The sequence below is a fragment of the Sminthopsis crassicaudata genome, chromosome 4 (genome assembly GCF_048593235.1).
Source record: "Sminthopsis crassicaudata isolate SCR6 chromosome 4, ASM4859323v1, whole genome shotgun sequence".
NCBI lineage: Eukaryota > Metazoa > Chordata > Mammalia > Dasyuromorphia > Dasyuridae > Sminthopsis > Sminthopsis crassicaudata.
This window is the reverse complement of record NC_133620.1, coordinates 372429618-372452592: the sequence shown is the minus strand read 5'-3', so window position 1 is coordinate 372452592 and position 22975 is coordinate 372429618. Positions and strand designations below refer to the sequence as shown.

Genomic DNA, 22975 nt, shown 5'->3' with positions numbered 1-22975 from the left:
CACAATTACATCACCTCCAACACAGTACACTCATTGTCCAATCTAATTGCTTTCCCTGTCTGTTCTCTTTGATGTAATTTCTATTTCCTCTATACACATATCTAGAGCTGTGTTGTTGAGGATTTTTTAAAAGCATTTATTAAGTGCCTACTATGTGCCAGGCATTGCGCTAAACATTTTACAAATATTACCTTTTAATCCTTTTGACAATCCCCAAGAGGCTTTTTATAATTACCTTCATTTTAAAGTTGAGAAAATTGATACAGAAATTAAGTTGCTTGCCCAGGGTCACAGAGTTAGTAAATGTCTGAGGCTGGATTTAAACTCCAGCTCTTCCTGATTTCAGACTTAATGCTCTATTCATTGAGCCACATTGCTGCTTTGCTCCACATTACATACTCCCTCAAACTGGATTTTCATTGGCCAGTCCCTCTTTATATATACTTTGTGCCTTTTGAATTCCAAGTTGGTTGAGAGAGATAAAAATCACAGAATCTGAAAATTTGCCCATATATTAAAATTTGGTTAATAAGGGGGATGTGGGAGAATCTTATCTTTTTTTTTTTAAAGTGTCCTTGGAGAAAATTTTGTTATAAAACTCTGAAGATCTTTTCCATTTTTATTATTTGCTGCCCTCCTCCCATTATCATTCTTAAATGAACATAGGATAACTTAAATATCTTGCTAAGCTTATCCTATATTGCTTTTCTGCTTTATGTTAATACTGCTCATCATCATTTATCAACTTAGTCATAAATTTTGACAAATGAGATAATATTCTAAATTTGGCTTTTGGTGTTTTTTTGACCACCATCTCTTCTTGGTAAGTGAGTTGTTGATTAACAAGTGTTTTTAAGGTTCTTTTTATCTTCTTGCTATGACAACCAATTTATATCAGTTAAACTTCTGTATAAAATTTATTATATCAGTCATTTCTACTATTACCTTTTATTACCAGTAGTCTAAATAACTCAGTATTGAGTTGTTCCAGGTATGTGCCATATCTTTTTCTCATTTTTATTATTTCATCTAGTTTTTTACTAATTCTCATCTTTGACGATTTACTAATTCTGATTCTTTAATTCTGACAAGTTGAAGTATGCTCCAGTGAAAAATAAGTTAGATTTGCAGTTAAAGGACCCAGGTTCACCTAGCAAGTTACATCACTTAATCCCATAGGGTAACCTTGGACAAGTTATTTCATTTCTGCACCTATGTTTCTTTTTATGTAAAAAAAAAAAAAAAAAAAAAAAAAAAGGATTCCTGAAAGGAAGGCAGACTGCCCAGCTCCCAAATGTTTATTCTAGTAAAGCCCTAAGCTTTATGCCAGTCTAAATAATCAAGAAATCCAGTCAGGAACTACTATAATTTCTTCCATCCCAAAACTGCACAAAAAAGTCTTCTAGAAGCCCAAGGTCAATGCCCAAACCAGAGTCATCCCAGGACACCTTCCCAGGGAAGCCAAAGAGGCTCTGTATAAAGAGGCAGCAAAAGCAGAGGGCTCCTTCAGGGAAGTCAGAAAGACCCAGGAAGCCTCAGGAAACAAGAGCCCACTGGCAGCAGCCAGCAAGGCAAGGAGACACTGCAGCTAGCACTCTGAAGATCCATCTTGGAGATGTCAGAGAAGACCTTGAAGATCCAGTGTTCGGAATTTCAAAACCCCAGGAAACTCTGGGTTTGAGCAAGATCAAATAGGGCCAAGTATTATAGCCCTCCCTCCCAAAAAGGGCTGGGGACAAATACCAGCAAGGGGACAGTGCCAGACCCTGGCATAAAATCTCAAGAACTAAAGTTGGAGAGATGAGTAAATTTTTAAAAATACTAACCAGTATTCAAAAATTATCACAAATCTAGAGTCCTCCCAAAGAGAATGACAAATCTGTAATAATTGCAAATAGAGACCCAGAAGAAAAAAATAGATTTTCCACAAGGACTATATGAACATTTAGAAGAAATGAAACACTGAATAAAGAAAAATGAAATCAAAGCTCTAGAGAAGAAAAAAAAGCTCTGGAGAAGAATAGTAACCCAAGAAATGAACTCCCTAAAAACAAGAATAGATCAAAAAGAAATCAGTTGCACCATGAGTCAGCAAGAAATACTAGAATATCAAAATGTTTAAAACAAAAAGTATGATAGCTGGGATGAAAAACTGACCTAGAAAGTGGGTGAGAGAGATAATTTAAGAATTGTTGGACTTAGAGGACTGAAGATCAAACACTACATCACCTCTTACCAAAGAGTTATTGTAATCATATACATTTTTGGATATAGGCTCTAGAAATTTGTTTTGCTGGACTGCATATATTTGTTGTAAGGTTTTTAGTTTTGTTATTTTAATTGTTCAAGTAATGGAGGGGCAGTAGGTGGAAAATTAGTGCCTGTAAAAAGAAATACTTTTTAGAAAAAAAAAATCATTGAATTAGGTAAAAAATTAACATTTTAGTAAAAACTATACTTCAAGACATAAATGAAAATTTCCTGGATCCATTAGAACCAGTGGATAAAGCAACAGAATTGACCAACTACTTCTTGAAATTCCAAAAGTACAAGAAATGTCATAGCCAAGATAGAAATACTAAAAACATGCAGAAAAAAGTAGTTCAAGTACCAAGTGACTGAAGGCAATCATTTAAAACCTGGAAATCTCTATAATAAAAGAGACTTTGGAATACAATATTCCAAAAACCAAAAGAAATAGATTTACAATCAAGAATAATTTCAAAAAGCTCAACATAAGGAGGAAAAAATGGACAATTTAAAGATTATAAGCATTTCTGAAGAAAATAAAAGAGCTGAGTAGAAACCCTAAAATGAAGAAACATAATTTGTTTTTCCCTCTTAAACTTCCATTCCCCTAGAGATGGCTAGGCACAAATAGATATTCACGCGCGCGCGCGCGCGTGTGTGTGTGTGTGTGTGTGTGTGTATTCATATATGTAAAACTTTTCTACACATTCTGTATTTTCTTTGCAGGTAGCCTTTTTTCTTCATGTCTTTTATTTTTAAAATTTGTGTATAATACTCAAAATGACTTAGTTGTTCTTAAAACAGTATTAACCACTCTTGTAATCCTATTTTTTCCTTGTTGAATTTGATTTCTACATATATTTCTCTATCTTTTTCCACTTAACATAAAAATGAGAGATGATACACAGCCCACCCACCTCTTCTTCCATGTTTGTATATTTCCTTGCCTTTCAAACATGCAAAATAGGAAGTTCTACCCCTTTCTTCTTTTTTATACTTGTTTTACCTTTTCTAAATTTGTTTTTATTCTCACTTCTTCCCTTTCTTTAAGCTCTCAACACAGAACTGACTCACTCTGACTACCTTTTTGTTTTTCTTATTTAACTCCCTTAAAACCCTTTGGAGACATTAAATTTCTGTAGGGATATTTTTCTTGCACTGTTAGCTCTGCATCATCCTATAGCTCTTTGTAATTTTAAAAATCAAGTTTTCCTTTCTACATTTGGGATATTTCTTACAGAATAATAATATTCCATTACCTTCATAACTTATTCAGCCATTCCTCAATTGATGGCCATCCACTCAATTTTCAGTTTCTTACCACTCAAAATTTTTTGAACATATGGATCCTTTTCCCTCTTTTATGATCTCTTTGGGATAAACCTAATAACAAATCCGATGGATAAAAGGGTAGGCATAGTTTTATAGTTCTCTGGACTAAACTGAGATATGAAATGGTACCTTAGGGTTATCTTAATTTGCATTTTTTTAATCAATAGTGATTTAGAGCATTTTTTCATATAACTAGAAATGGCTTTAATTTCATCTGAAAACTATCTGTTCATATCCTTTGACCAATCATCAACTGGGAAATGACTTGTATTCTCATAAACTTGAGTCAGTTCTCCATATATTTTGAGGTCTTTATCAGAAATACTGGCTGTAAAAAATTGTTTTCCAGCTTTCTTTTTCCCTTTTAATTTTGGCTGCTAGGAAACCAATTTGTACCAGGATATATCATAAAGAAAAATACTGAAAAATTAAAACTTACAGATAAAGTTTGCTATCTATCTCCCAATGGAGAAGTGTTTAACACAAAGTGCAGAAATAAATACTATAAGACCAAGTCATTGTGTGAACTCATTTTGCTTGACTATACTTGTTTCAAGAATCTTGTTTTTTAGTCTTCTTGTTAATAAAGGAAGAGGTTAGCATTAATAATGCATTAAAAAGAGGATCATTAAAACTTTTTTTTTTTTAAATTAATGCACAAAAGGAAGAACTGATAAGGGCAGTTGTGCAGTTAATTTATTTTAACACTTAAAAAAAAAAAGACAAGCAATATGAAATGGAGATTTAGGATTTCACAGAGACTCCTTTTCACAATCTGTTATGTGTATGTAGTGTTTCAGTTTAGAGTATAAAAATAAATAAAACAAAGATGTTAGTCTAATGGCCTCTGAAATCTCTTGAAATAGCAAAAATGGAATATACTACTTCCCTTAATCTTTCTTTAAGTCATGGGTCTCCTACTCTGAGGGTCGTATCAAATAGCCCATATTTGATAACATACTAGTTACTTCTTACTAAATGCACTGGATTAGGAATGTTGTGAATTTTTAAAAATATTGATCCTGATACCTTTTTTCCTATTGAGGGATGTTCTTAACTAAGAACACTAATACTTCATTCAAGTACAAGAATGCAGGGATATTTATACTTGATTCTCATTCATTATGAATTCAGATCAAAGAAAAACAAAAGGCCCAGGCCGGGTCTAGAAGAGCTAGACATACCATGAGACAGAGGCAATAGCATAAATAAAGATTTTATTTGGGAGGCAGCAAGGGAAGGGGGGAAAAGTGTAGGGTACCTTTTCCTTTATCTATCACTCCCCACCTTCAGAATACCCTCCCTGTGGCAGGAGGAAGAGCAGCTGAGCCAACTAGTGATGTCAGGAACCAGATGGCAATGATTGGGGCAAGGATGGGAGGGATGGAGTCCTCCATGGTATCAACTTGGATTACCAAGATCGGAACCATCGTCCTAGGAACGAATCCAGGAAGGAAGAGCTGTCCCCCAAATTTGGAGGCCTTGGGGTACCTGAATCTAGAGGAGAATGATACATTCAGATAGGAAGGCATAAACTAGAAGTGCTTCAGAAGGAGAATCCTGTGTTCCAGACACACTGACCTGTTTGCTGTTCCCTATAAAGTACTTTTTACCTCCCAGCTCCAGGTCCTTGCATAGGCTGATCCCCTTGCCTGCCTGAGTTCCCTCTTTGATGAAGAAGTTTAAGAGCTTTTGTTCACTTATCTGTATAGATGTGGTTTCCTTTAGAATGTAACCCCCCCCTTAAAGACCTCGACAAAGCCCAACACAGTATAAGTGCTTAATAAAGGCTTGCTGAATGTATTTAATTTAAGAGGAAAGGGGAACCAGGATAAAGCCCGACAGAGTAGAATAAAGCTGGGGAGAAAGAACAAAAAGATGAGAATTAAGACGGGGAGTCAGAGATCAATCAATTCGGCTTCTTCAAGGGGTTTTCACCGCTGCAAAAGCTTGGGGATGGTCTCACCATTGCTTCTCCTTCCCCACTCACCATCTCTAGAACTGCTATCTGCTTCTCGACGGGTGACCGTGGTTTCTTTGTGGCCCTCACTGTCTACGACAGTGCGTCGCTCCTCTATTGTCTGTGGGAACAGCCACCCCACTCATTCATAATCAGAACTTGGCGTCTTCCACAGACCCCAGCGCTTTACGGTTTCCCCACCCCCAATCCATCCCATCCAGCTCACCCCATCTGGTCCAGTTATTTTGGTCACGGACACACTTCTGAAGTAAGATTTAGGCTGGGGCTGTAGGACTTGACCCAGGCCCTCCTGTGAGACCCGGGAATCAAGATCTGGTAGGGGAGAGAGATGAGTTGTTGAAAAAAACAAGCACACAAGGTGGGGAGGGGGAGAAGAATTAGGCACTCGGGAGGCAAGCTGGAAATGTTCAGGAACATGAAGCAAACTTGAGTGCGAGGGTAGGTGAAAACTCAGAGCGGGTAATCAGGGACCCTTTATGGCTCTCAGACTTACCCTTGTCCTCTCTTGGTCTAGCATCAGGGGTCACCGGCCACATGTCATCAAACTGCAAAAGGAGCCCCAGCTGATGAAAGGAGACCCTTCTGAGGGGATGCGCCCCATCCCCTCCCCAGCTCCACCGTCTGCCCGGCCCCTGAACTACCCTGTCTACTTAGGTGCTCACTGTGATACGGTGACAAGGACCCTGGGCTGGAAGCCAGGCCCTGCTGCTGACTACTTAAGTGACCTTGGAGAAAGGCCCATAAAAGGCAGTCTCGGGGATCTGAGGTCCCTCTGTGGTCCCCAGCTGCCAACCTCTGCTCCCCGCAATGCTCCTGGGCCCCCCTGGCGTTGCCCCCGGCCCCAGTGCGCCAATGTTGTCGCCCAGACCCCCGCGTGTGTGTCCGTGTCCCGAGCCCTTTTGGCGGGTCACTGGGTCTGCGGGGGAATGGGACTCACCCCTCGCAAAGGCCTCTTGGAGTCCCAGTCTGGGACTCCTTTGGGAGATGAGCACCCCGGCTCACTGTCCGAGCCCCGATTGAAAATCCTAGCCTGGTGACTGTCAGGATACTTGAGCATGGAATCCCGGATGGTCTCCCCCTCCCTCCGCCTCTCAGCGGGGGTCTCTGGCTCCGGACCTGGGAGCTCTGCAAAAGGGGATGGAGAATCAGGGCCGGGATAGGGGAAGCCTCCCCTGTGCCTTTCCTTTCGGCCCCTCAACCAAGCGCCGGGGCCATACCCACCAGGGGGACGGGAGGGCAGGGTCCAGGCGCCCAGGTCTCCGAAAATACGGTTGAAATCGCGAATCAGTTCGTCGAAGCCAAAGTTGTCGTGGAATCGCATCTCATCTTCCGAGCCAAAGCCAAAGCCAAAAGTGAAGTCCTCGGAGGAGCCGGGGCCCCCAAACCTGGGCCCCCAGGGAGCCCCGCCTCTTCCCTCCTCGTCTTCATCTTCGTCATCCTCTTCTCTAGTAATCCCTCCAAAGAAGGGATCCCGAGGTCTGGGAGGCAGAAGGAGGACCACAAAGATGCCGACAAGAAAGGCAACTGCCCTGAGCATCCAGCAGCTCGGCAGGCAGGGGCCTGGGGGGGAGGCTGCTGTGGCCGCGTGTGCTTACGACTTGGGAGACCTAGGAGTCTCCTCGGCTTCCCCCCACCCCCCATCTTGGTCACTCTCCTGCAGCTTCCAGGAAGGTGGCGTCAGCCCAGGCCAGGCAAGCACCCCCCATTCCCCCACCCCCGCCGCTTAGGTGCCCTGGCGATCCTGAGGAGATGGGGGAGCAGGGAGCGTGTGCGCATGCGTGTGTGTGTGCGCGTGCATGCATGTGTGTATGTGTGTGTGTGTGTGTGTGTGTGTGTGTGTGTGTGTGTGTGTGTGTGTGTAAACACTGAAATGAATGCTGTAGACACCGACCCCGCCACTGCCACCTCCCCGCTTCCCGTCTATTGGGATACTTTGGCTGGGTGTGAGATATGGTGGAGGTGGAGGGAGATATTAGGGACCGAGGCCCAAATGGGAAGGCCCCCTACTACCCACCCCCCGCTTTACCCGTCCGGGTCTCACTGTCACCTCTGAGGCCCCGGGAATCCGAAAAAGCCCCGGAAAATGTCGAAAAGGCTCATCCCTCAGGAGAACTCCAGTTCTCGGTCTTGGAAACCCCAAGCCCCTGCGGGCGCCAGACGGCGGAACCCCGCCACACTGCCGGAAAGTGACCTTAGCTCAAGGAGGGCTGATGAGCCACACTGCCGGAAAGCGTGAGGGCAGCCCGACCGCGCTCCGGGAAAGCTTTGCTACCCTAGAAGGTAGTCCCGACACTGATGAAAAAATAGTCACACTGTCGTAAAATGAACGTGAGAGCGGGCTCATGGGAAAGTGGGAGAAGCGGCAGGAGGCGGGGCCCGGAGGCGATTGGCTGGAGGCTGACGGAAGCCGGATGAGGCCGAGGCGAGGCGGACTGCCTTTTACTCCCGTGAGATCCGTAGTTTGAGGGGGGCGGGGTGATGGTGGGGCTTCTCGATTAGGAGGGTATTGGGAGGCATGCTTATGGAAGCAGAATCCCTGCCTCCTTTACTCCGTCGGCGTGTTCTCCGACGGGTCCTTTAAGGGTTACTCCCCTGGGGAGGGACCGGCTCAGCTCCAACTCTTCCCCCTTCTACCCACCCCCTTTTTGTCCGTACTGAAAGCCCAGTGGCCCTTGCCGGGAGGAGGGCCGAAAGCCGTCGGTACGACGGGAAAGCTCGGGCTGGAAGGAAGAGGGTTGGGGCTCGGGCACAAAGCTATCCCGTCGGTACCTCCCCATGGCCACCCACGCCCCCTAGCTGCCCTAAGCCCTGCAGGGAAGCCTGGCAAGCCGGGCCGAGCGTAGTGGAGCCCGCCCCTCGGGGAGAGCGGAACCAGAACAAGAGAAGGGGCAGCCTCCTCCGTGGAAGAGTACGGGGTAAACTACGCAAACGAGACAAAAAGCCTCAGGACAGCGGGGCCTCGCATTGGCTGAGATCCATCCCTCAGGTGCCTGTCTGCTCGAACGTTCTAAAGTTCTGATTCTTGCCAGGCTGGTACGTCTAAAAGCAAGATGGACAAGATGTCTCTTCGAGACCCTTTCAATGCTTACAAAGGCAAATGCGGAGACATGACACGGACTTCCTCCGTCCTTGCCCCTAATTATTAAACTTTGTAGGAATAGGAGGATGGCTCCTCTTTGACCCCTAGAGTAGGGTAGATCCTGAAAAGGGGGCAATGATGAGATGGAAAGGGAAAGGGTGGGGGCCAGATGGGTTTATTGCTATCTCCCCCAAAAGTATCCTCCCTGTTTCCACCCCTTTACCTAAACAAGACCCCCAATGGAAAATGTGGGAGAACAGGAATAACTGGTATGGTCTTTGACCATACTACACCAAACACAAACTGGTTCTGCCAGTGTCGTGTACCCTACTCCTGGATACTTCCCAAGTAGTTTGTTTAGAGCAGCCCATGTTTCATTGCTTTTCTGTCTGAAAACATTGTTTCCAATCCAGTTTCTCCCCACTGCCTTTCTCACTCCCTACTTTAACACTAAAGGTGAGGTGCTTCTGAGAACTGAGCTGAATGACTCTCAGGGTCAGGAAGAAGGGGACACCGGCACATCATAGTTAGGAGTTGTTAAAGGGCGAAGAGTTCATTTTATTCCACTGCCTTCGGAGCCTGCTAGTGGAGGCCCAGTTGGTACAGTAATACTTATTCACCCAGCTGGTCATCAGGGAGACTGAGGACATCCTAGACGAAGCAAGAATGGGCAGAGGCTGAAGGTAGAGGTTTTCTTTTTATATATACAAGACACATTAATCCATTAAATTTGAGGACACAGTACAAAAAAAAACCACTTCAACTAATTCATCTGACAATTCTGTTCATATTCATGACTTTTTTGTTTTGTTTTCCTAATAATAAAAAGGGAGACTTAGGACTGTTGGGCTGATGATATCTATTTGAAGTCCTCTCCCCCAGCTACTTCCCACCACCAGGGTGAGTAGGAAGAGGAAGAGGAAGGCCAGAGCCCACAGCAAAGAGTTTCATAATCTTGAATGCAGGGGTAGTGTGGGGAGAGAAGAAAAAAGAGAAAGGAAAAAATACAAATCCTATATTACATACAAGAGGATAGGTAGGAGAGGAAAGAAATGGGCCTTCAGAAGTGAAGCTGAGGCCTGGGGCAGGCTGCGGGGGGGCAGCAGGACCCTCCACTCCACGTGCTTTTGTGTTGTAGCTGTTTCCTTAGGTGCCAGGCTGAGAGGCCCTCTCGGCAGGTAGGGGGGCCAAGGAGGTGAAGAGGGCCAGGGCCTCAGTTGGCCCCCCAGCTGTAGCTGTTGTAGGCAGACTTGCTGCTCTGGGGCTTCTGCGGGATGGAGCTGGTCTGGCTACGTTGCCCGCTGCCCGTCTGCAGGGGAAGGGATGTTGGGAGGGGGGAGGGGAGGAGGGAAGGGGAGGACAGGGAGGAGAAAGGAGGCCAGTTAGCAGGGACCTTTGGGTGGGAAGGCCTGGGAACTGTCATGTTCCTCCATTTCTCCTCCTGCCAAAAGACCATTCAAAGACTACACTTTCCCTTAAACCCTTAATCCAAAGAAGTTGTTGTCTGCATAATCGGTGGAACCCTTGGAAGTTCTAGTCCCTCTCCGGTCAGCAAAAGCACAATTCTGATTTCAAGACAAGAAAAGGCAGAGGGCAGGATACCTTCAGAGCTCATCTAAGAGACTAAATCAGTTTCTGGTCATTCATCTTACCCCTCTACATCACCAGAAAGATCAATCATCTGAAAAGAGCTTCTCAGATGAGTAGTCAAAAAAAGTTAGTTTAACCAATTTTGATGCCTGTGACTAAAAGCTGCCTTAAAAACAAAGGAGCACTGCTTTCTGCTGTGGAGACGGAGAGTAACTAACAGAAGGCTCCACTACACCTCTTCAGCCCATATGCCTCCCCCCAGGGGGTCACTGGACCCTTATATATTTAGCAGGATAGAGCAGGGAGACATAGCTAAAGCCTCCAAGATTCAGATGCTTTCCCAAGAACCCTATCCACTCTAGTAGACAAGTGCCTTCTACAGTTGGGAAAAGAGAAAAGGAGAGGAGAGAAGGGAAGGGGAGGCCGGAGAGCCCAGCAGGGTGTGTGAGTGTGTCTATGTGTGTCTGTGTATCCCGATTTGTGGCCGCGCAATCTTTCTTCTCCTTGATTTCCCCGGGGCTGTGGCAAGTGGGGTTTGGGACTGGCAGGGGGTAGGCATAATTATATCATTCAGAGAGTTTCATTACCTGCTCCTCCTGCTGGCGCTGGCAACAGAGAATCATCTGCAAATATGGTAGCTGAGGCAGAACCAGGATATATGGAAAATAAAGGGACAAACTTTGACAATAGAAATCCATGGTTAGAAGGGAAAGCTATAGTGGCAGGATTGGGGAGGGGTGGGGCATGGTCCAGGGCTATTGGGAAAATATGGGGGATAAAGTGTGCCACATTGGGGAGGGGACTCAAACCCCCTCCAGATACTTTTCGGGCTGAGCAAAGAGCTCCCCAACCTGGCCCCCTTTCTGTCAACTCCCTTGCCGGCCGCTTGTGTCGTGTACGCTCGTGTCTGTGTGTGTTGTGTGCCCATGGCCGGCGCTGGGGATAGAGGGGGAAAGGGAAGGGAAGAGGGAAGGGGGAGGTAGCTTTAAGGAGTGGTAGGGAAAAGGATCAGTGGGGGAAGAAAGACAAGAGGGGAATAGTGTGTTACCTGGCCATCCTGCTGCAGGTGATGGTGGAGGATCTGGGAGTGTGGCTGCTGATGGGGGGTCAGGATGTGCATAAATGGGGCTGGCGGATAGGCAGCGGCTGTGGCCGGATTGATGGGCCCTCCACTCCCCAGGGCTGAAGGCAAGTTGAAGGAGGCAGCAGGAGTCCCAGAATGAAAACCTTGTTTCTCAAAGGACTGCTGTTCAGGGATGGGGGAAAGCACAATGGCATCAGCAGGGCCATTCCTAACTACTCCCAATTCTCTATCCTATAAACTTCATCCTTCCTTCTTGATAATTCCTTGAACTAGATTGACAACTCCGAGAGCAAGATTTATAACTTCCACTGTCTTTTATTCTTGCATGTATACAATGTGACTACAAATTAAAAGTGCCAGTGAGTTCTTAGAAGAAAATAGTAGAGTAGTTTGAAAATTCTTGGGTACCGGAGGCCTTGAAAATGGATATTTCCCTGAAATCCTTCATAAATTATAATAAACTCTTGATCAGCTGCCATCATAATGGAATAGAAAGAAACCAAATCTATGAGTAATCTAAAAAAGCCTTACTAATGCTACCATCACTTTCTCTACTCATCCACCTCAGGAATGACAGGGATCAAAAATCAAGGTGTCTTGTGAGGGCCACAACAATCCATTTTAGGATTACTGAGCTGGCTATTCCTCATTTTTATATGTCATTTCTTCTCTTTTCATTCTGAAGCAGAGAGGGGCAGAAATGATAAACCTATAGAGAATATATGGAGATATCTTTTTTAAAATCAAAAGCCCTCATCTTAGAATCTGGGTCTCTTGACACTTAGATCAAGGCCTACTCTGTTGTCACAACACAACAACTTCACCAGCAGTCTTTCTCTACCGCTGCTGAGTGAGCTAAGGACCTACCTGAGTTTTGGAGTACACAGAACCCGAAATATCTGGCACGCCTGTATTACTGGAGGTGACTGATACACCTGAGAAAGGAAGAAATAGATAGCAGGATTAACATAGCTAACTGTTCTTTTGCCCTGGCCCCTGAGTCAGTGGAGGTGAAAGTGGATTGGTAGGGGGAGATCAAGGTGAAGGTATCTGAGGCTCTTCCAACTAGATCATTGCATGGGAAGCTTCAGTCCAGTGCTAAACAATAAAAGCCCATGGCTTCTTAAGAATTAATTAGCTTGGTTTGTTTCTGAGTGTAGGGTAAAAGGCTGATAATCCAGCTTCCAGTGAATCCTACATCCAAATCAGAATTAACACAATCTCCAGGACCATCTGTCCCAAATCTCAATAGGAATCCAAAAGCTTTTAAAAGTTAATTTTAAATCATTTTGCCCTTCCACCTTCCCACACCAATTATTTCTACTTCAATAGGCACCAAAACAATATCTAAATGCCAAAGGAAATCCTGGGCTCTAGAGCCACAAATAAATGCCAAAAAAAAGTAGAGGCCAACTCGGATCTATAGCCAGTCTCCCTTACCTGACCTCCATGCTCATTCAGAAGTCGTCACAATCTCAATTTACACCAATTTTTCCAGAGGCCTTAAAAGTCTGCTAGAGGTATAAATGAGGCTGGCACCCAGATCACTATGTAGGCAATGGCCATAGAAGTCACTATCCACATGGAATAGAGAATCCAAATGCTATTTATAGAGTTCTGTCATCTCAGTTAAAGTCAGATATCCTGTCTTACATCTTCCTGACAGGAAGTCCCTCCTACTGCCACAGTTCCAAAGGAATCAGAGAGGGATACAAACCATTTTCTACAGTAATCAAACCACAGTTGAAGATCCCTCCACCTGTTATCCTTATACAGTTTACATTTATCTCAACACTGGAGGTACTCATTCCAGACCTAGAATACCAGTCCTCCTTTACATCCAAACCCATCTTGTCAGCTTCCAGTCATCTCAAAATGGTGGCTGTATATATCCAACTGAAACCTTTCCAGTAGAGAAGGGGAAATCCTAGGCAGAAAAATCCTCCCCCATACAAGTACTAACAGACAGGGTCAAGAAGCTCCCAACTGACAACAAATATTTCCTGATTTTCAGGGTAGCTCCATTCTATATCTCAAGGCACCACAGATACATTAAGAGGGGAAAGGACAAAGAGTATACTGTCAGTAGTTAATTTCCTTTAATCCCTAGGTGTTTCTCTTGGCTAAATTTGTAATGGAAGCAAAATTTCTAAGGTCCCAGTCACAAGGACTTAAAACTTTTTAAAAAAGTATGCCCTATGTAGGAAGGCAGCATTGGTGCTAGATTAATTTTAGAAAACAAACCGGAAGTCAATACAGGTTTGCCTTTACTACTAAAAACAGCTAGCTGATAGTGCTAGGGGGAGCCCTTGGAAAATCAGGGGTCACTGACACAACAGAACGAAGGGCTAGGCTTTCCATTTGTGGGTAGGGAAAAATGTGGGTTCTCTATGACACTGTCTTATTCTTATCGGGGCCATAGTTCCCATGATAAATTATCCTTTTGGGGAGAGGAAAAGGCAGAGACAGAGAAAGAAGAAAATCCTCAGTCTCACAGCTATGAAGCAAGGAAATAAATTAACTAGAAGGCTCCTCAGTCCAATTCAGGGATTAGGCAAGATCCTTTCAAGATTGCAAATGCCCTTCTCCCCAAAGGAACATTTATAATCATATCATTATAGCATGAGAGACTATAACCGAAGAAATAGTAAGAACATATCTTCCCAGAAATATGGTTAACCTCAAGCATCTATGATTGGGGAAAACTTATCAAATCTCCATGATATATCATTTAAGGGTTCCAACAATCAGAAAAAGATCCAAGGAGAGGTCAATGGCTAGGTAACTTGCTAGCCACGAACAGAAAATTGGGGAAGAGAGACTATTTTAGTGAATTTGACATACTTTCTCCCAAAGAAAGGTCTAGCTCCACATCCAAAATGACTCCATCAAAAAGAAGGCTGATATGTGCAAACTGAATTGGGAAGGGAGCCAAGAAAAAGACACTGACAAAACCTTACCCATAGGCCCTTGGTTTTATCCAAAATCCATGAGGACCACTAAAGAACCATGTGTCCTTTAAACAAAAAAAGTAGAGTGCCCTACACCTCTAAATAGAGAGGATTCATAAAGGGACCAAAAACAAAGGTTAAGTGGATGCTAATGACCAAGTCATATCTGAATCAATCCCTTGGTCTTCAAGAGGCAGGAATAATAGTTAAGTCTATGAAAAAATTTCGCCTAAACTCTGGATCCCCAATGCCAATTCTTCTACCTTTCTTAACATGAGTACCTCAATGCTACCCAAAATGCCTTGCCTTACAGTAGAGACAAAGAGAGGGATTAATGGAAAGGTAAATAGAGATAAAGCTTGGAAAATCAGGAGTTCCCTATAAATGTAACTTTCCTTAATAACCAATAGGCAGGGAACTGAGACTGACACCCTCTTTCTGAGAAGGCCACCATGTACCAAAAAGTTAACCAGTGGCTTCTCTGGCTGTGCTGGGGTTTAATTGACAAGATCATCCTTCCACCCTTCCATCCCCCATATCCACAGCACAATATTAACTCCTGTTGTCCAGAGAGACATGCACGGAAAGAACGCCAGAGTTAGCTAAAGAAATACCACAGTTTATTGAAGACTACAAATATTTGTTACAAGTTGAAACTACATGCCTTCCAGAAATCAAAAGCGACAGCGGGTGTGTGCATTGCGGCTTCGGAGGCGCTGCACCGCTTGTACTCGAAACAGTTAAGACGGGGTCAGACACACTGGGGGAGGGGAAGGGAGAGGGGCAGGTTCAAAAGCCCAGAAGGTATCCACCAACTCATTCCCCCAAGCCACGAAGGCCTTGGCCTCAGCTCAGCAGGCTCTCCTCAGTGGTCTGGTTTCTGAAACAAGACTTCAGTGCAAATTCACACACACACACAAAACACAGCCCCCAGCCATGGGCCAAATTAGCTCTCAGCCGTCCAGAAATGCTTGTAAGGGGGTGGATATTTTCTTCCTAAAAGGAATCAGATACATAAAAATAAATGAATTTAAGAGGTTGATGAGGGAGGGGGAATGACCAGAATCCCCTATGGGGTTGGGGAAATGGGGCTTCTGGAATAAATCACATCAGGTCTCCAAAATCTTGGGTAAGGTAAAGGGGGAAGAGGGAAGGGATAACAATGATGCCCCCACTCATCCTTGTGTTTTTGTAATCAGACATGACCATTAAACCCCACGTTATCTTGTTCTCTATTTCTGACCCTGGCCCAGACAGGGCTAAAGTTCTGGTGATAAGGACAAGGCTTTATAAACCCTTCTCACCAAATTTACACCTCTGAGGTGTGTGGAATGGAGAATCTCTATTCAGTACAAGGGGACAAATGGGCTTAGAACCTGGGTCAGAAGGGGCATGACGGGGCTTCCCAGAAACAATCAGCCCAAATCCACAATGTAATCCAAGTCACATATTACAGCTTCATGCCTCCACCCCACTAAGTAGCTCCTGAAGTACCCATGTGTCCCGTCCCTGTTCTTAAAAAAATCTGGGATGGTTTACCCACCTGGTGCCCAAAGAGAAGGGGAGAGCACAAAAGCTGCTGCCTCCAGATTATTCTGGAGCTGAGACTGAGCTGAAGGCTCTAAGGGACTCATAAGGAGGCAAACCCCACTCCCACCAATGCAACATTCTCCTTCCCATACACAACTGAACCTGCAAGGCTGCTGAAAAGAAAGAATAAGACTGAATCTCTCTTGACTCAGAATCTCTGAGGGAGTTAGAACATCAGTCAGGTGCCAGGAAGAATGTCTTTCACCCCAATATCTACTTCAGGGACCATTACCACCTGCCTAATCTATCTTTTTCCTGGGTTGTTAAAAAAGCTGTCTCCCCAGCACAGAGATGCATAACCAGGCTTGTGCAAAGAAAACGGCCATACGATTGAAAGAACCACTGAAGATACAACTCTCTTGTCTCACTTTCCCTTGAGTTCTCACTATATTACTTACTATTTCACCCTCCACCCCTAAACTTCTCTTAGTATTCTCTTATCTGAGGAATGTAAACCACAGGAAAAACCTAAGCATATAAAGAGACTAGCACTAGCCCAGCCAGACTCCTAATGATCCTACTGATGTCACACAAATTGCCACTTATCTCCACTGACATCATCTCAACCAAGTCTCAGCTCCTTTTGTCCTGTCCTACCCCAATACCCCACACTACTGCCAGGCATGTTATCTGGCAGTCAACACATGCCCTGAGCACTGCCCAGCTTCAGACAAGTGGACATTAGAACAGAATGCTAAGTTTTCTTGCTGTTGCTGAACAAAGGTTGAAAGCAGCAAAAAGCTGGTCTAGTATTTCTCCTTCATAGGTTTCTTCACCCCCAAACATTATCCCTCCAAGACAACTCCCACAACCAATTTCCCCTGAACATCAAGACATCTAACTGGCTTACCAGTGTTGTATCCATGAGATCCATACCCACTTGGCTGTTGGAAAGGGGTGGCCGATGCGTTCACACTGACATTCACACCATGCTGCTTGGAAGAGGTAGGAGCGACCTGGAAGGGAAAGAGGGGAGGGGTGTGTTAATGACCTTGTGAGGATATCCCACACTCTGACTCTGTCTCATGGGACTAACTCAGAGCTGTATACTGGTCAGTTCAATGAAGGAACTGAACTCAAGCAATGTGGGATGCTCACTTTACTACTTGAATGAAAGGGGTTTTTTTTTTGGGGGGGGGATGAAAGTCTTAAAAACCTACCAATGCTGTCAGTGATCAAGTGAAGGTAAAAGGGGAGAGGGAACATCAGGCTAGCAACATGTCTACAGAAAAGAATGTCTACATGAGAATACATTTCCAATTTAAACTACTTAGAGATAAACAATCATTCTCTCTTCCACTGCTTGGGATTCCCTCCTCCCACCCCCAAGCTCTGGGGTCAGGAATGCCTTCCTACCAGCCAAGAATCTAGCCAATGTACTTGAGAGTCAGGGTGAGTGATTACAGATCTGGAAACCTGCCCTCTACAGAAATGACCAAGGCGAGGTACTCACAGGGAATACAGCAGGCCCATACTGGAAGGTACTGGGGAGGCCCGGGACCCCTGTGTAGTATGGCAGGCTGGTGTAACTGTAGCCAGGAGGCAGCGCCGGGTTCAGGAATGTCTGCTGTGTGGTGTGGTGAGTCTGCGTCTGATTCTGCTGGGGCTGTGCCAGGGTCGTGGCTGGGGCTGGGGATGAGGCATCTCCACGGCCGAACTTTGAGAGGTCACCTGTGCCAAGAGATACTTAATGTCCACGGGCCCTTTCACCTCTTGGGCAGTGGAATTACATGTTTCCGGGGGATGCCTTTTCAAAGCTGTAAAATTTCAGTAATAGATTAAGTAACTTTTGCACGGTATCATATTTGTAGTTAGTGGAGGGAGGAAAACACAAGTCTTCTGACTCTTTTTCAACTACACATGCGCTGGGCCTGCTGAAGATCCTATCAAGTTTTCACTGCGGATCTCTGGGTACCAGTGACTTAAGACAGGTATCATTCTCTCCATCTGGAATTTGTATCTGCTATAGTTTCTCCTTTTCCCAGAGATTAAATTCTGTCTCTTTCCAACACTCCCAAATATCCTAAGCAGACAGCAGGCATTCATAAAACCACAAATGTGTTCAGAAAAATTTCCTGACCCTTTACTATGTGGAAGACACTGCAGAGGAGTTGATGATAATTTTTCAATAGCTTAGCACACTGGGCAAGAGCAAGGGACCCCCAAGGTATCCTCCTCAAAATTCTATACAGCTCTCTTCTGCTACACTGCCAATCCAAGACCTCTTTCATCACTCTGAAAATGTGGTTATCTTAGCCCTTGTTCTCTAGGTATTTGCCTACAATGAGTTATCGATTACCTGTGTCTCAGAGAAGCTAGTTTCTCTTTCCTCTTTAGTGCACAACACGCTTTTGTTTTAAGAGATACTTTTATTCAAGAAACGAGGCCAATGAAGGGAATGAAGGATAGAATCATAAAAGCTACATTTACACAGCCCTTCATGGCTACAAAGCACATTACATGTATTCTCTATGGAGACTTATCCCTGTTGCCAGTAGGGAAAGACTCTTCCACATAAAGACAATAAAGTTCAGAGATTAAGCAACTTTTCTGTATCACTAAGCTAATGATCCACACCCAGACTTTTAGGCTAGCATGCCAAAATAACAGACCAGAAAAAAAATAGAGACAAGGAAAATGGATTTTTAACAGGTAACAAGACTGCCACCAAAAAGAGGACAAGAAGGAAAAACGAACTCAAGAAATTTAAGAATAGAAAATGAGGTCACAAGGTAAGTAAGTGTGGGCCAAAGTATTTTCTCAGAAAAGCTGGTAAACATTAGAGTCACAGATATAACAGGAAAAGTTGGGAAGAAGCCTCAGCAACAAGCTTGTTCCACTAGTAGCCAAAAAATATCTTATGTTTTTTCCAACCCCTTCTTGCTGCTGATAAAACAGCCCAAAGAAGAGTTCCATAAGCTCCAACATCATGCCCAGCCCCAACCCAATCCTACCAGAGTAAGGGTTGCTGGCCAGGCTACCATCCCTCCCGGTCAACGGAGTAGTAGGTGTAGGGAACGGGATGCTGTAGTAATCCTAGAAAACAGAACAAGGAGGAACAAGGAGGTTGAAAAATCCATACCTTAGTCCCCATCCTAGCAATCCTCCATAGGTTAGAAACAAAATGTTAGAGTAATGCATATAGCCAGCCACCAATAGTGCTGGCCATAGATCACAGAAGCTCTGTTTTCTCTGGCACACACTGTCCCCCCTGCTTGACTATTGGCAGAGTCAGGCAAGGTCTACGGGTGTGCCCATTTAAGTTGCCCAAGTACTTACAAGGGTTTTTTGTCCTGATCTATCTCCCAGCCCTGCTAAAATCTTCTCTACAAAAGTCATGGTCAAAATTATTCTCTTGAACTGGGTTTGCCAGGGGAAAAGTAAGGCACCCTTAAGGGCCATAAGAAAGTGTTTAAGTGAGCACTGAGGATTATCAGGTAGGGGTTTCACTTGACACATAATTTTGATTTTTATTACACTAAGAAATTACCTCTTCCCCCCCAATTCTCAGCCTCTCTAAACATCTTCTTTTGTCATGATTCTATCCCACATACTCACCAAGGGGAACCTTGTCTGAAGCATCTGCAAGTCGTCATAACCATACACTTGTGGCTGAAAGATATAGAGGTATCTGTGATGAAGGAAGGTTGGTCACTAGATCCTTCCAATACCATACTCAAATATGATAAGAATAGACCAAGGAAAACAAGTCAAGACAACACAACTTCTCCAGCTTCTAAAGAGAAAGTCCCTTCTACCTTCCATATAAAAGTACCTTTAGAAGACCAGAAAAGAACACATTTGATTTCCATTTTTAAAGGGGGAGAAAAAAAAGGCCCAAGAAGGTAATTTGTGCAAAAAATCCATTCATCAATTTTTATCCACCTTTTCCAAAATCTGGCTTAAAAGATCTCTCCTTAAAGCTTTCTTTGAGTTGGTACTAAGTTTTTGTTTGGGGTTTTTTTTTGCACTTATAGGAGCTTTAACATTCTTAAAGGAGGAAAATGCAGCTGTAAAGCCTTCCACTAAGTTTAAAAGTCAACAATCATAGCAAAGAATCCTGAAAAACCATATCCCAAGTTTTCCCTGAAGTGTTCTAAAGACATGAGAGGAAAATAACTTTTGCCAGAGAAATCAAGAAAGATACCAAATTTATATTCAAACTACTAAAGAGCCACTCCAAGTATGGATGATAGGATAATTTGACTAGACTCCATTTTTCTTCCTTGTTTTATATGCTGTAAAACCAAAAAAATTAAACTCCCTAGTTTATATGTGGTTCCAACTAACTCATATCCACTCTGTGCAGAGTCAAAAAGCAAAAGGGAAGAGAAAAGAAGGGCCATCTTACTTTTCAGAGATATCCCTCAAATCCCACTTACCGGGTAGGCATGTAACAGCCCTGGAGCCATGATATATGGATTAGGCAACAACGGTGGGACCCCAGGAGGAAGGTTGGGGGGAGCTTTTCCTGAAAGAGAAAGGACACTTCTAATATGATAAATAACTATTCCTTTCCTCTCTATCCTGAAGACTTAACACCCACTTCCCAAGTAGGGTTACCTGAAGTTGTGGCAACTGAACTTCTGGTTGAGGCGGTGACGGTGGAGTTACTGCCCAGGCTGAGGCCTAAACTGCTGCCACTATTTAGGCTGGATGAGACGCTGACCACAGGGGGAGGCGCCGAGACTGTGCTGGATGCAGTAGAGAAAGTGCTGGAGGAAGAATGTAGACTCGCCTCACTTTCAACGCTTGTGTGCTACAAACATAACAAAAAACAAGAGATGGGGAAGAAGGGAACAGAAGTTGGCCCATTAAGTAAAAAGTCCAAGATTCTGCTACTAACCAAGCAATGAACACTGGTCAGAAGAGCTGGGAGATTACAAGAGTGTCCTATGCCAATATAGTAGGGGGAAGATAACCCTCTAGCTAGCAGAAATCTGAGGATAGCTTTTCAAACCATTCCTCTAAAAAACAGGGGAAGAAACTAACATAATCAATATGGAAACTTCATACAAATTACTGAAAAGCTATGCTAATTAAGCAAGTAACATTGAGACCTTAAGATATCATTCCTGATGATGGACAATATTATAGTCACAGCATTATGGCTTCCCTTTTAGTTCCTTCCTCCTCTAACAGAGACAATGGGGGTGGGGAAGAAAGGATCTAATAATAACTCATATAAACAAATTCTTTTAAGCTTCTAAATATCATGATAATTTGAAGACAAAGTGACAAAGAAAGGTAAAAGAACTTGACCTCAGGCCACACACAGTAAGACATCAACAGTAATTTTAATTCAGATCTTCTGATCATCAAACTGTTCTTGCTTTCATTATACCACAATCTAAGCCAGGTAAACTGCCTTTACCCAAATAATTGACTCCACCAGACAAAGACCAGAAATTGAGAAATGTGTCACCCTTAAAACATCTTTCATATCCAACAAGTCCTGGAACACAAGGTGCTGGGTTATTCCATCACATGAAAAATAGTTGTCATTAGGTCAGAAATGAAATGCCCACTCAAATACAAGAACAACTGGGAATTCCATTAGAAATTAGCATGGTTTAATGGAAATGGTTTCTGATCAGAAAATCAGTTCAAACTGAAAAGAGTTCAAACTGAAATATATGAAGGGCTGTCACGTGGAGGGAGATTAGATTTGTTTGTTTTGGCCTCAGATGGCAGAACCAAGCAGAAATTACAAAACATCACCAAATTTAGAATTAATTTCAGGAAAAACTTACTAACAAACTGAAGCCAAACAACCCTCAGTCAGCTGCATTCTGTTAGGTATTTCTTTAAAGCATGAGAGTTAGACAAGATGCTGCTGAGGTTCCTTCCAATTTTAAAATTCATATTTTCCTGAAATCCTAATTCTTCAACTAGCATGACCTTGAGCCAAGTTCCTTAACCACTTTGGAGCTAAGTTTCCTTATCTATAAAATGAGGAGGTGGGATTAGAGAAAGTCATTAATCCTTTACAAGGCTAAATTCTATGGACCTTTGACCTTAAGGTACAGAAGACAAAACTATTTTCCTAATCACAAGAATGGCAAAAGGATCTTAAATGTAGTCAGTGAATCAATGTTTATTAAGCACTCAGTATGTGCCAGGGACTATTCCAAGCACTGAGAATGCAAAAAGAAGAAAAAAACAGTTCCTGCTCTCAAGAAGCTAATAATTACTTAGGCTTCCCAAATATAACAACAATTGGGAGTTTTAGAGATTCCCAATAAATTCAAATTCCTAGCAAATTTTAGAAATTCCCAATAAATTCAAATTCCTAGCAAAATTAGCCTGACTGAAGGATTAAACAGTAGCAAGCACTCGACATAGGCAACAGAAAGTCAGCTTTGCTACCAGGCAACTTAATTAACCACTTCAAGCCTCAAGCCTACTAGTTAAGTTCCAGAATAGATTGAAAAAGGATATTTGAAAGGCATGCCTAAAATATCTACTCAAATCCTTCTCTCAAGGGAACCTAAGGATCCTAAAATTTCTGTTTAACAGTCCAAAAATGAAGTTGTATTAAAATCACTGCCCTTCCTATTTTTTATTAATATTTCTGAGCAAAACTATCTTTAGTGAAATGCTATAAAAAACTGATGAGATGCAGTTGTCAGACGTTCCAAATCTGTCCTCCATTTTAATTGTTCAGATATAGATGTAATATACATGCCAGGCCAAGAGAAAAGGAAGGCATTATATAATGGTAGTAACCACTTGAGACTATAATGAATCATAAGATCATATATAGTCTCTGGGGTATCTCCTACTTCTGAAACTACTACCTTATGACTTAACTTCTCAAGACTACAAGCAACTAAGTTCAAGAAAAGGTATCCATCTACACTTGAGAATTTCCTGTACCAATAAAATCATAGGTTCATTCTAATAAAAAAGAAAACAATACTTCTGAAAATTTTGGGAGCCATCCAAAGTTATTAGAACTATATTATATAGGTCAGTGGCACAGGATGGAGAGCTGGGCCTGAAGTCAGGAAGATTCATCTCCCAGACTTAAAATCTGGCCTCAGACACTTGGTAGCTGTTGGACCCTGGGCAAGTCACTTTCCTCATCTATAAAATGAGTTGAAAATGACAATCTC

The 22975-nt window shown here is 43.3% G+C and overlaps 2 protein-coding genes and 1 non-coding gene across 29 annotated transcripts in view; all 3 read right to left on the bottom strand.

Annotated features, from left to right (window-relative positions):
* Positions 1 to 4782: 4782 nt before the first annotated feature.
* HAX1 (HCLS1 associated protein X-1) lies at positions 4783 to 7772 on the bottom strand. Of its 2 annotated transcripts, none has more exons than XM_074265252.1 (7): positions 7611 to 7772; positions 6785 to 7041; positions 6501 to 6688; positions 6057 to 6126; positions 5769 to 5875; positions 5573 to 5663; positions 4783 to 5079 (listed from the first exon to the last, which is right to left on the bottom strand). In XM_074265252.1, the coding sequence occupies exons 1-7, from the start codon at positions 7661 to 7663 to the stop codon at positions 4994 to 4996; spliced, it is 852 nt and encodes a 283-aa protein (XP_074121353.1). In that variant the 5' UTR covers positions 7664 to 7772; the 3' UTR covers positions 4783 to 4993. The 2 variants fall into 2 exon arrangements, with proteins under 2 accessions (XP_074121353.1, XP_074121354.1); XM_074265253.1 differs by having other exon boundaries at positions 6057 to 6108; positions 7611 to 7767.
* A 1397-nt stretch (positions 7773 to 9169) lies between these two features.
* Positions 9170 to 22975, bottom strand: part of UBAP2L (ubiquitin associated protein 2 like) — a 46123-nt gene continuing 32317 nt past the window's right edge. For 5 of the 26 annotated variants that reach the window (XM_074265234.1, XM_074265225.1, XM_074265224.1 and 2 more), the window contains 10 exons: positions 20421 to 20616; positions 20240 to 20328; positions 19416 to 19469; positions 18812 to 18893; positions 17311 to 17528; positions 16708 to 16813; positions 12184 to 12251; positions 11281 to 11478; positions 10820 to 10870; positions 9327 to 9951 (listed from right to left, as the gene is read on the bottom strand). In XM_074265234.1, coding sequence (XP_074121335.1) covers positions 9856 to 9951; positions 10820 to 10870; positions 11281 to 11478; positions 12184 to 12251; positions 16708 to 16813; positions 17311 to 17528; positions 18812 to 18893; positions 19416 to 19469; positions 20240 to 20328; positions 20421 to 20616 — 1158 coding nt within the window. In that variant the 3' untranslated portion in view covers positions 9327 to 9855. Of the gene's footprint in view, positions 9294 to 9326; positions 9952 to 10819; positions 10871 to 11280; positions 11479 to 12183; positions 12252 to 14865; positions 15264 to 16707; positions 16814 to 17310; positions 17529 to 18811; positions 18894 to 19415; positions 19470 to 20239; positions 20329 to 20420; positions 20617 to 22975 lie in introns of those variants that run through there. The other 21 variants (XM_074265245.1, XM_074265235.1, XM_074265231.1 and 18 more) reach the window with 8 other exon arrangements.
* Positions 18980 to 19113, bottom strand: LOC141542053 (small nucleolar RNA SNORA58). Its single transcript, XR_012482057.1, has one exon. It is a non-coding gene; the product is annotated as a small nucleolar RNA SNORA58 (small nucleolar RNA).

Excerpts from the sequence above, each read along its gene's own strand:
- HAX1 (XM_074265252.1), bottom strand. The coding sequence starts at position 7,663 with ATGAGCCTTTTCGACATTTTCCGGGGCTTTTTCGGATTCCCGGGGCCT. Across the intron at positions 7,042-7,610 it reads GGATTCCCGGGGCCTCAGAG|ACCTCGGGATCCCTTCTTTG; the intron begins GTGACAGTGAGA and ends TCTGCCTCCCAG. Across the intron at positions 5,080-5,572 it reads AGATAGCAGTTCTAGAGATG|ATTCAGGTACCCCAAGGCCT; the intron begins GTGAGTGGGGAA and ends ATTCTCCTCTAG.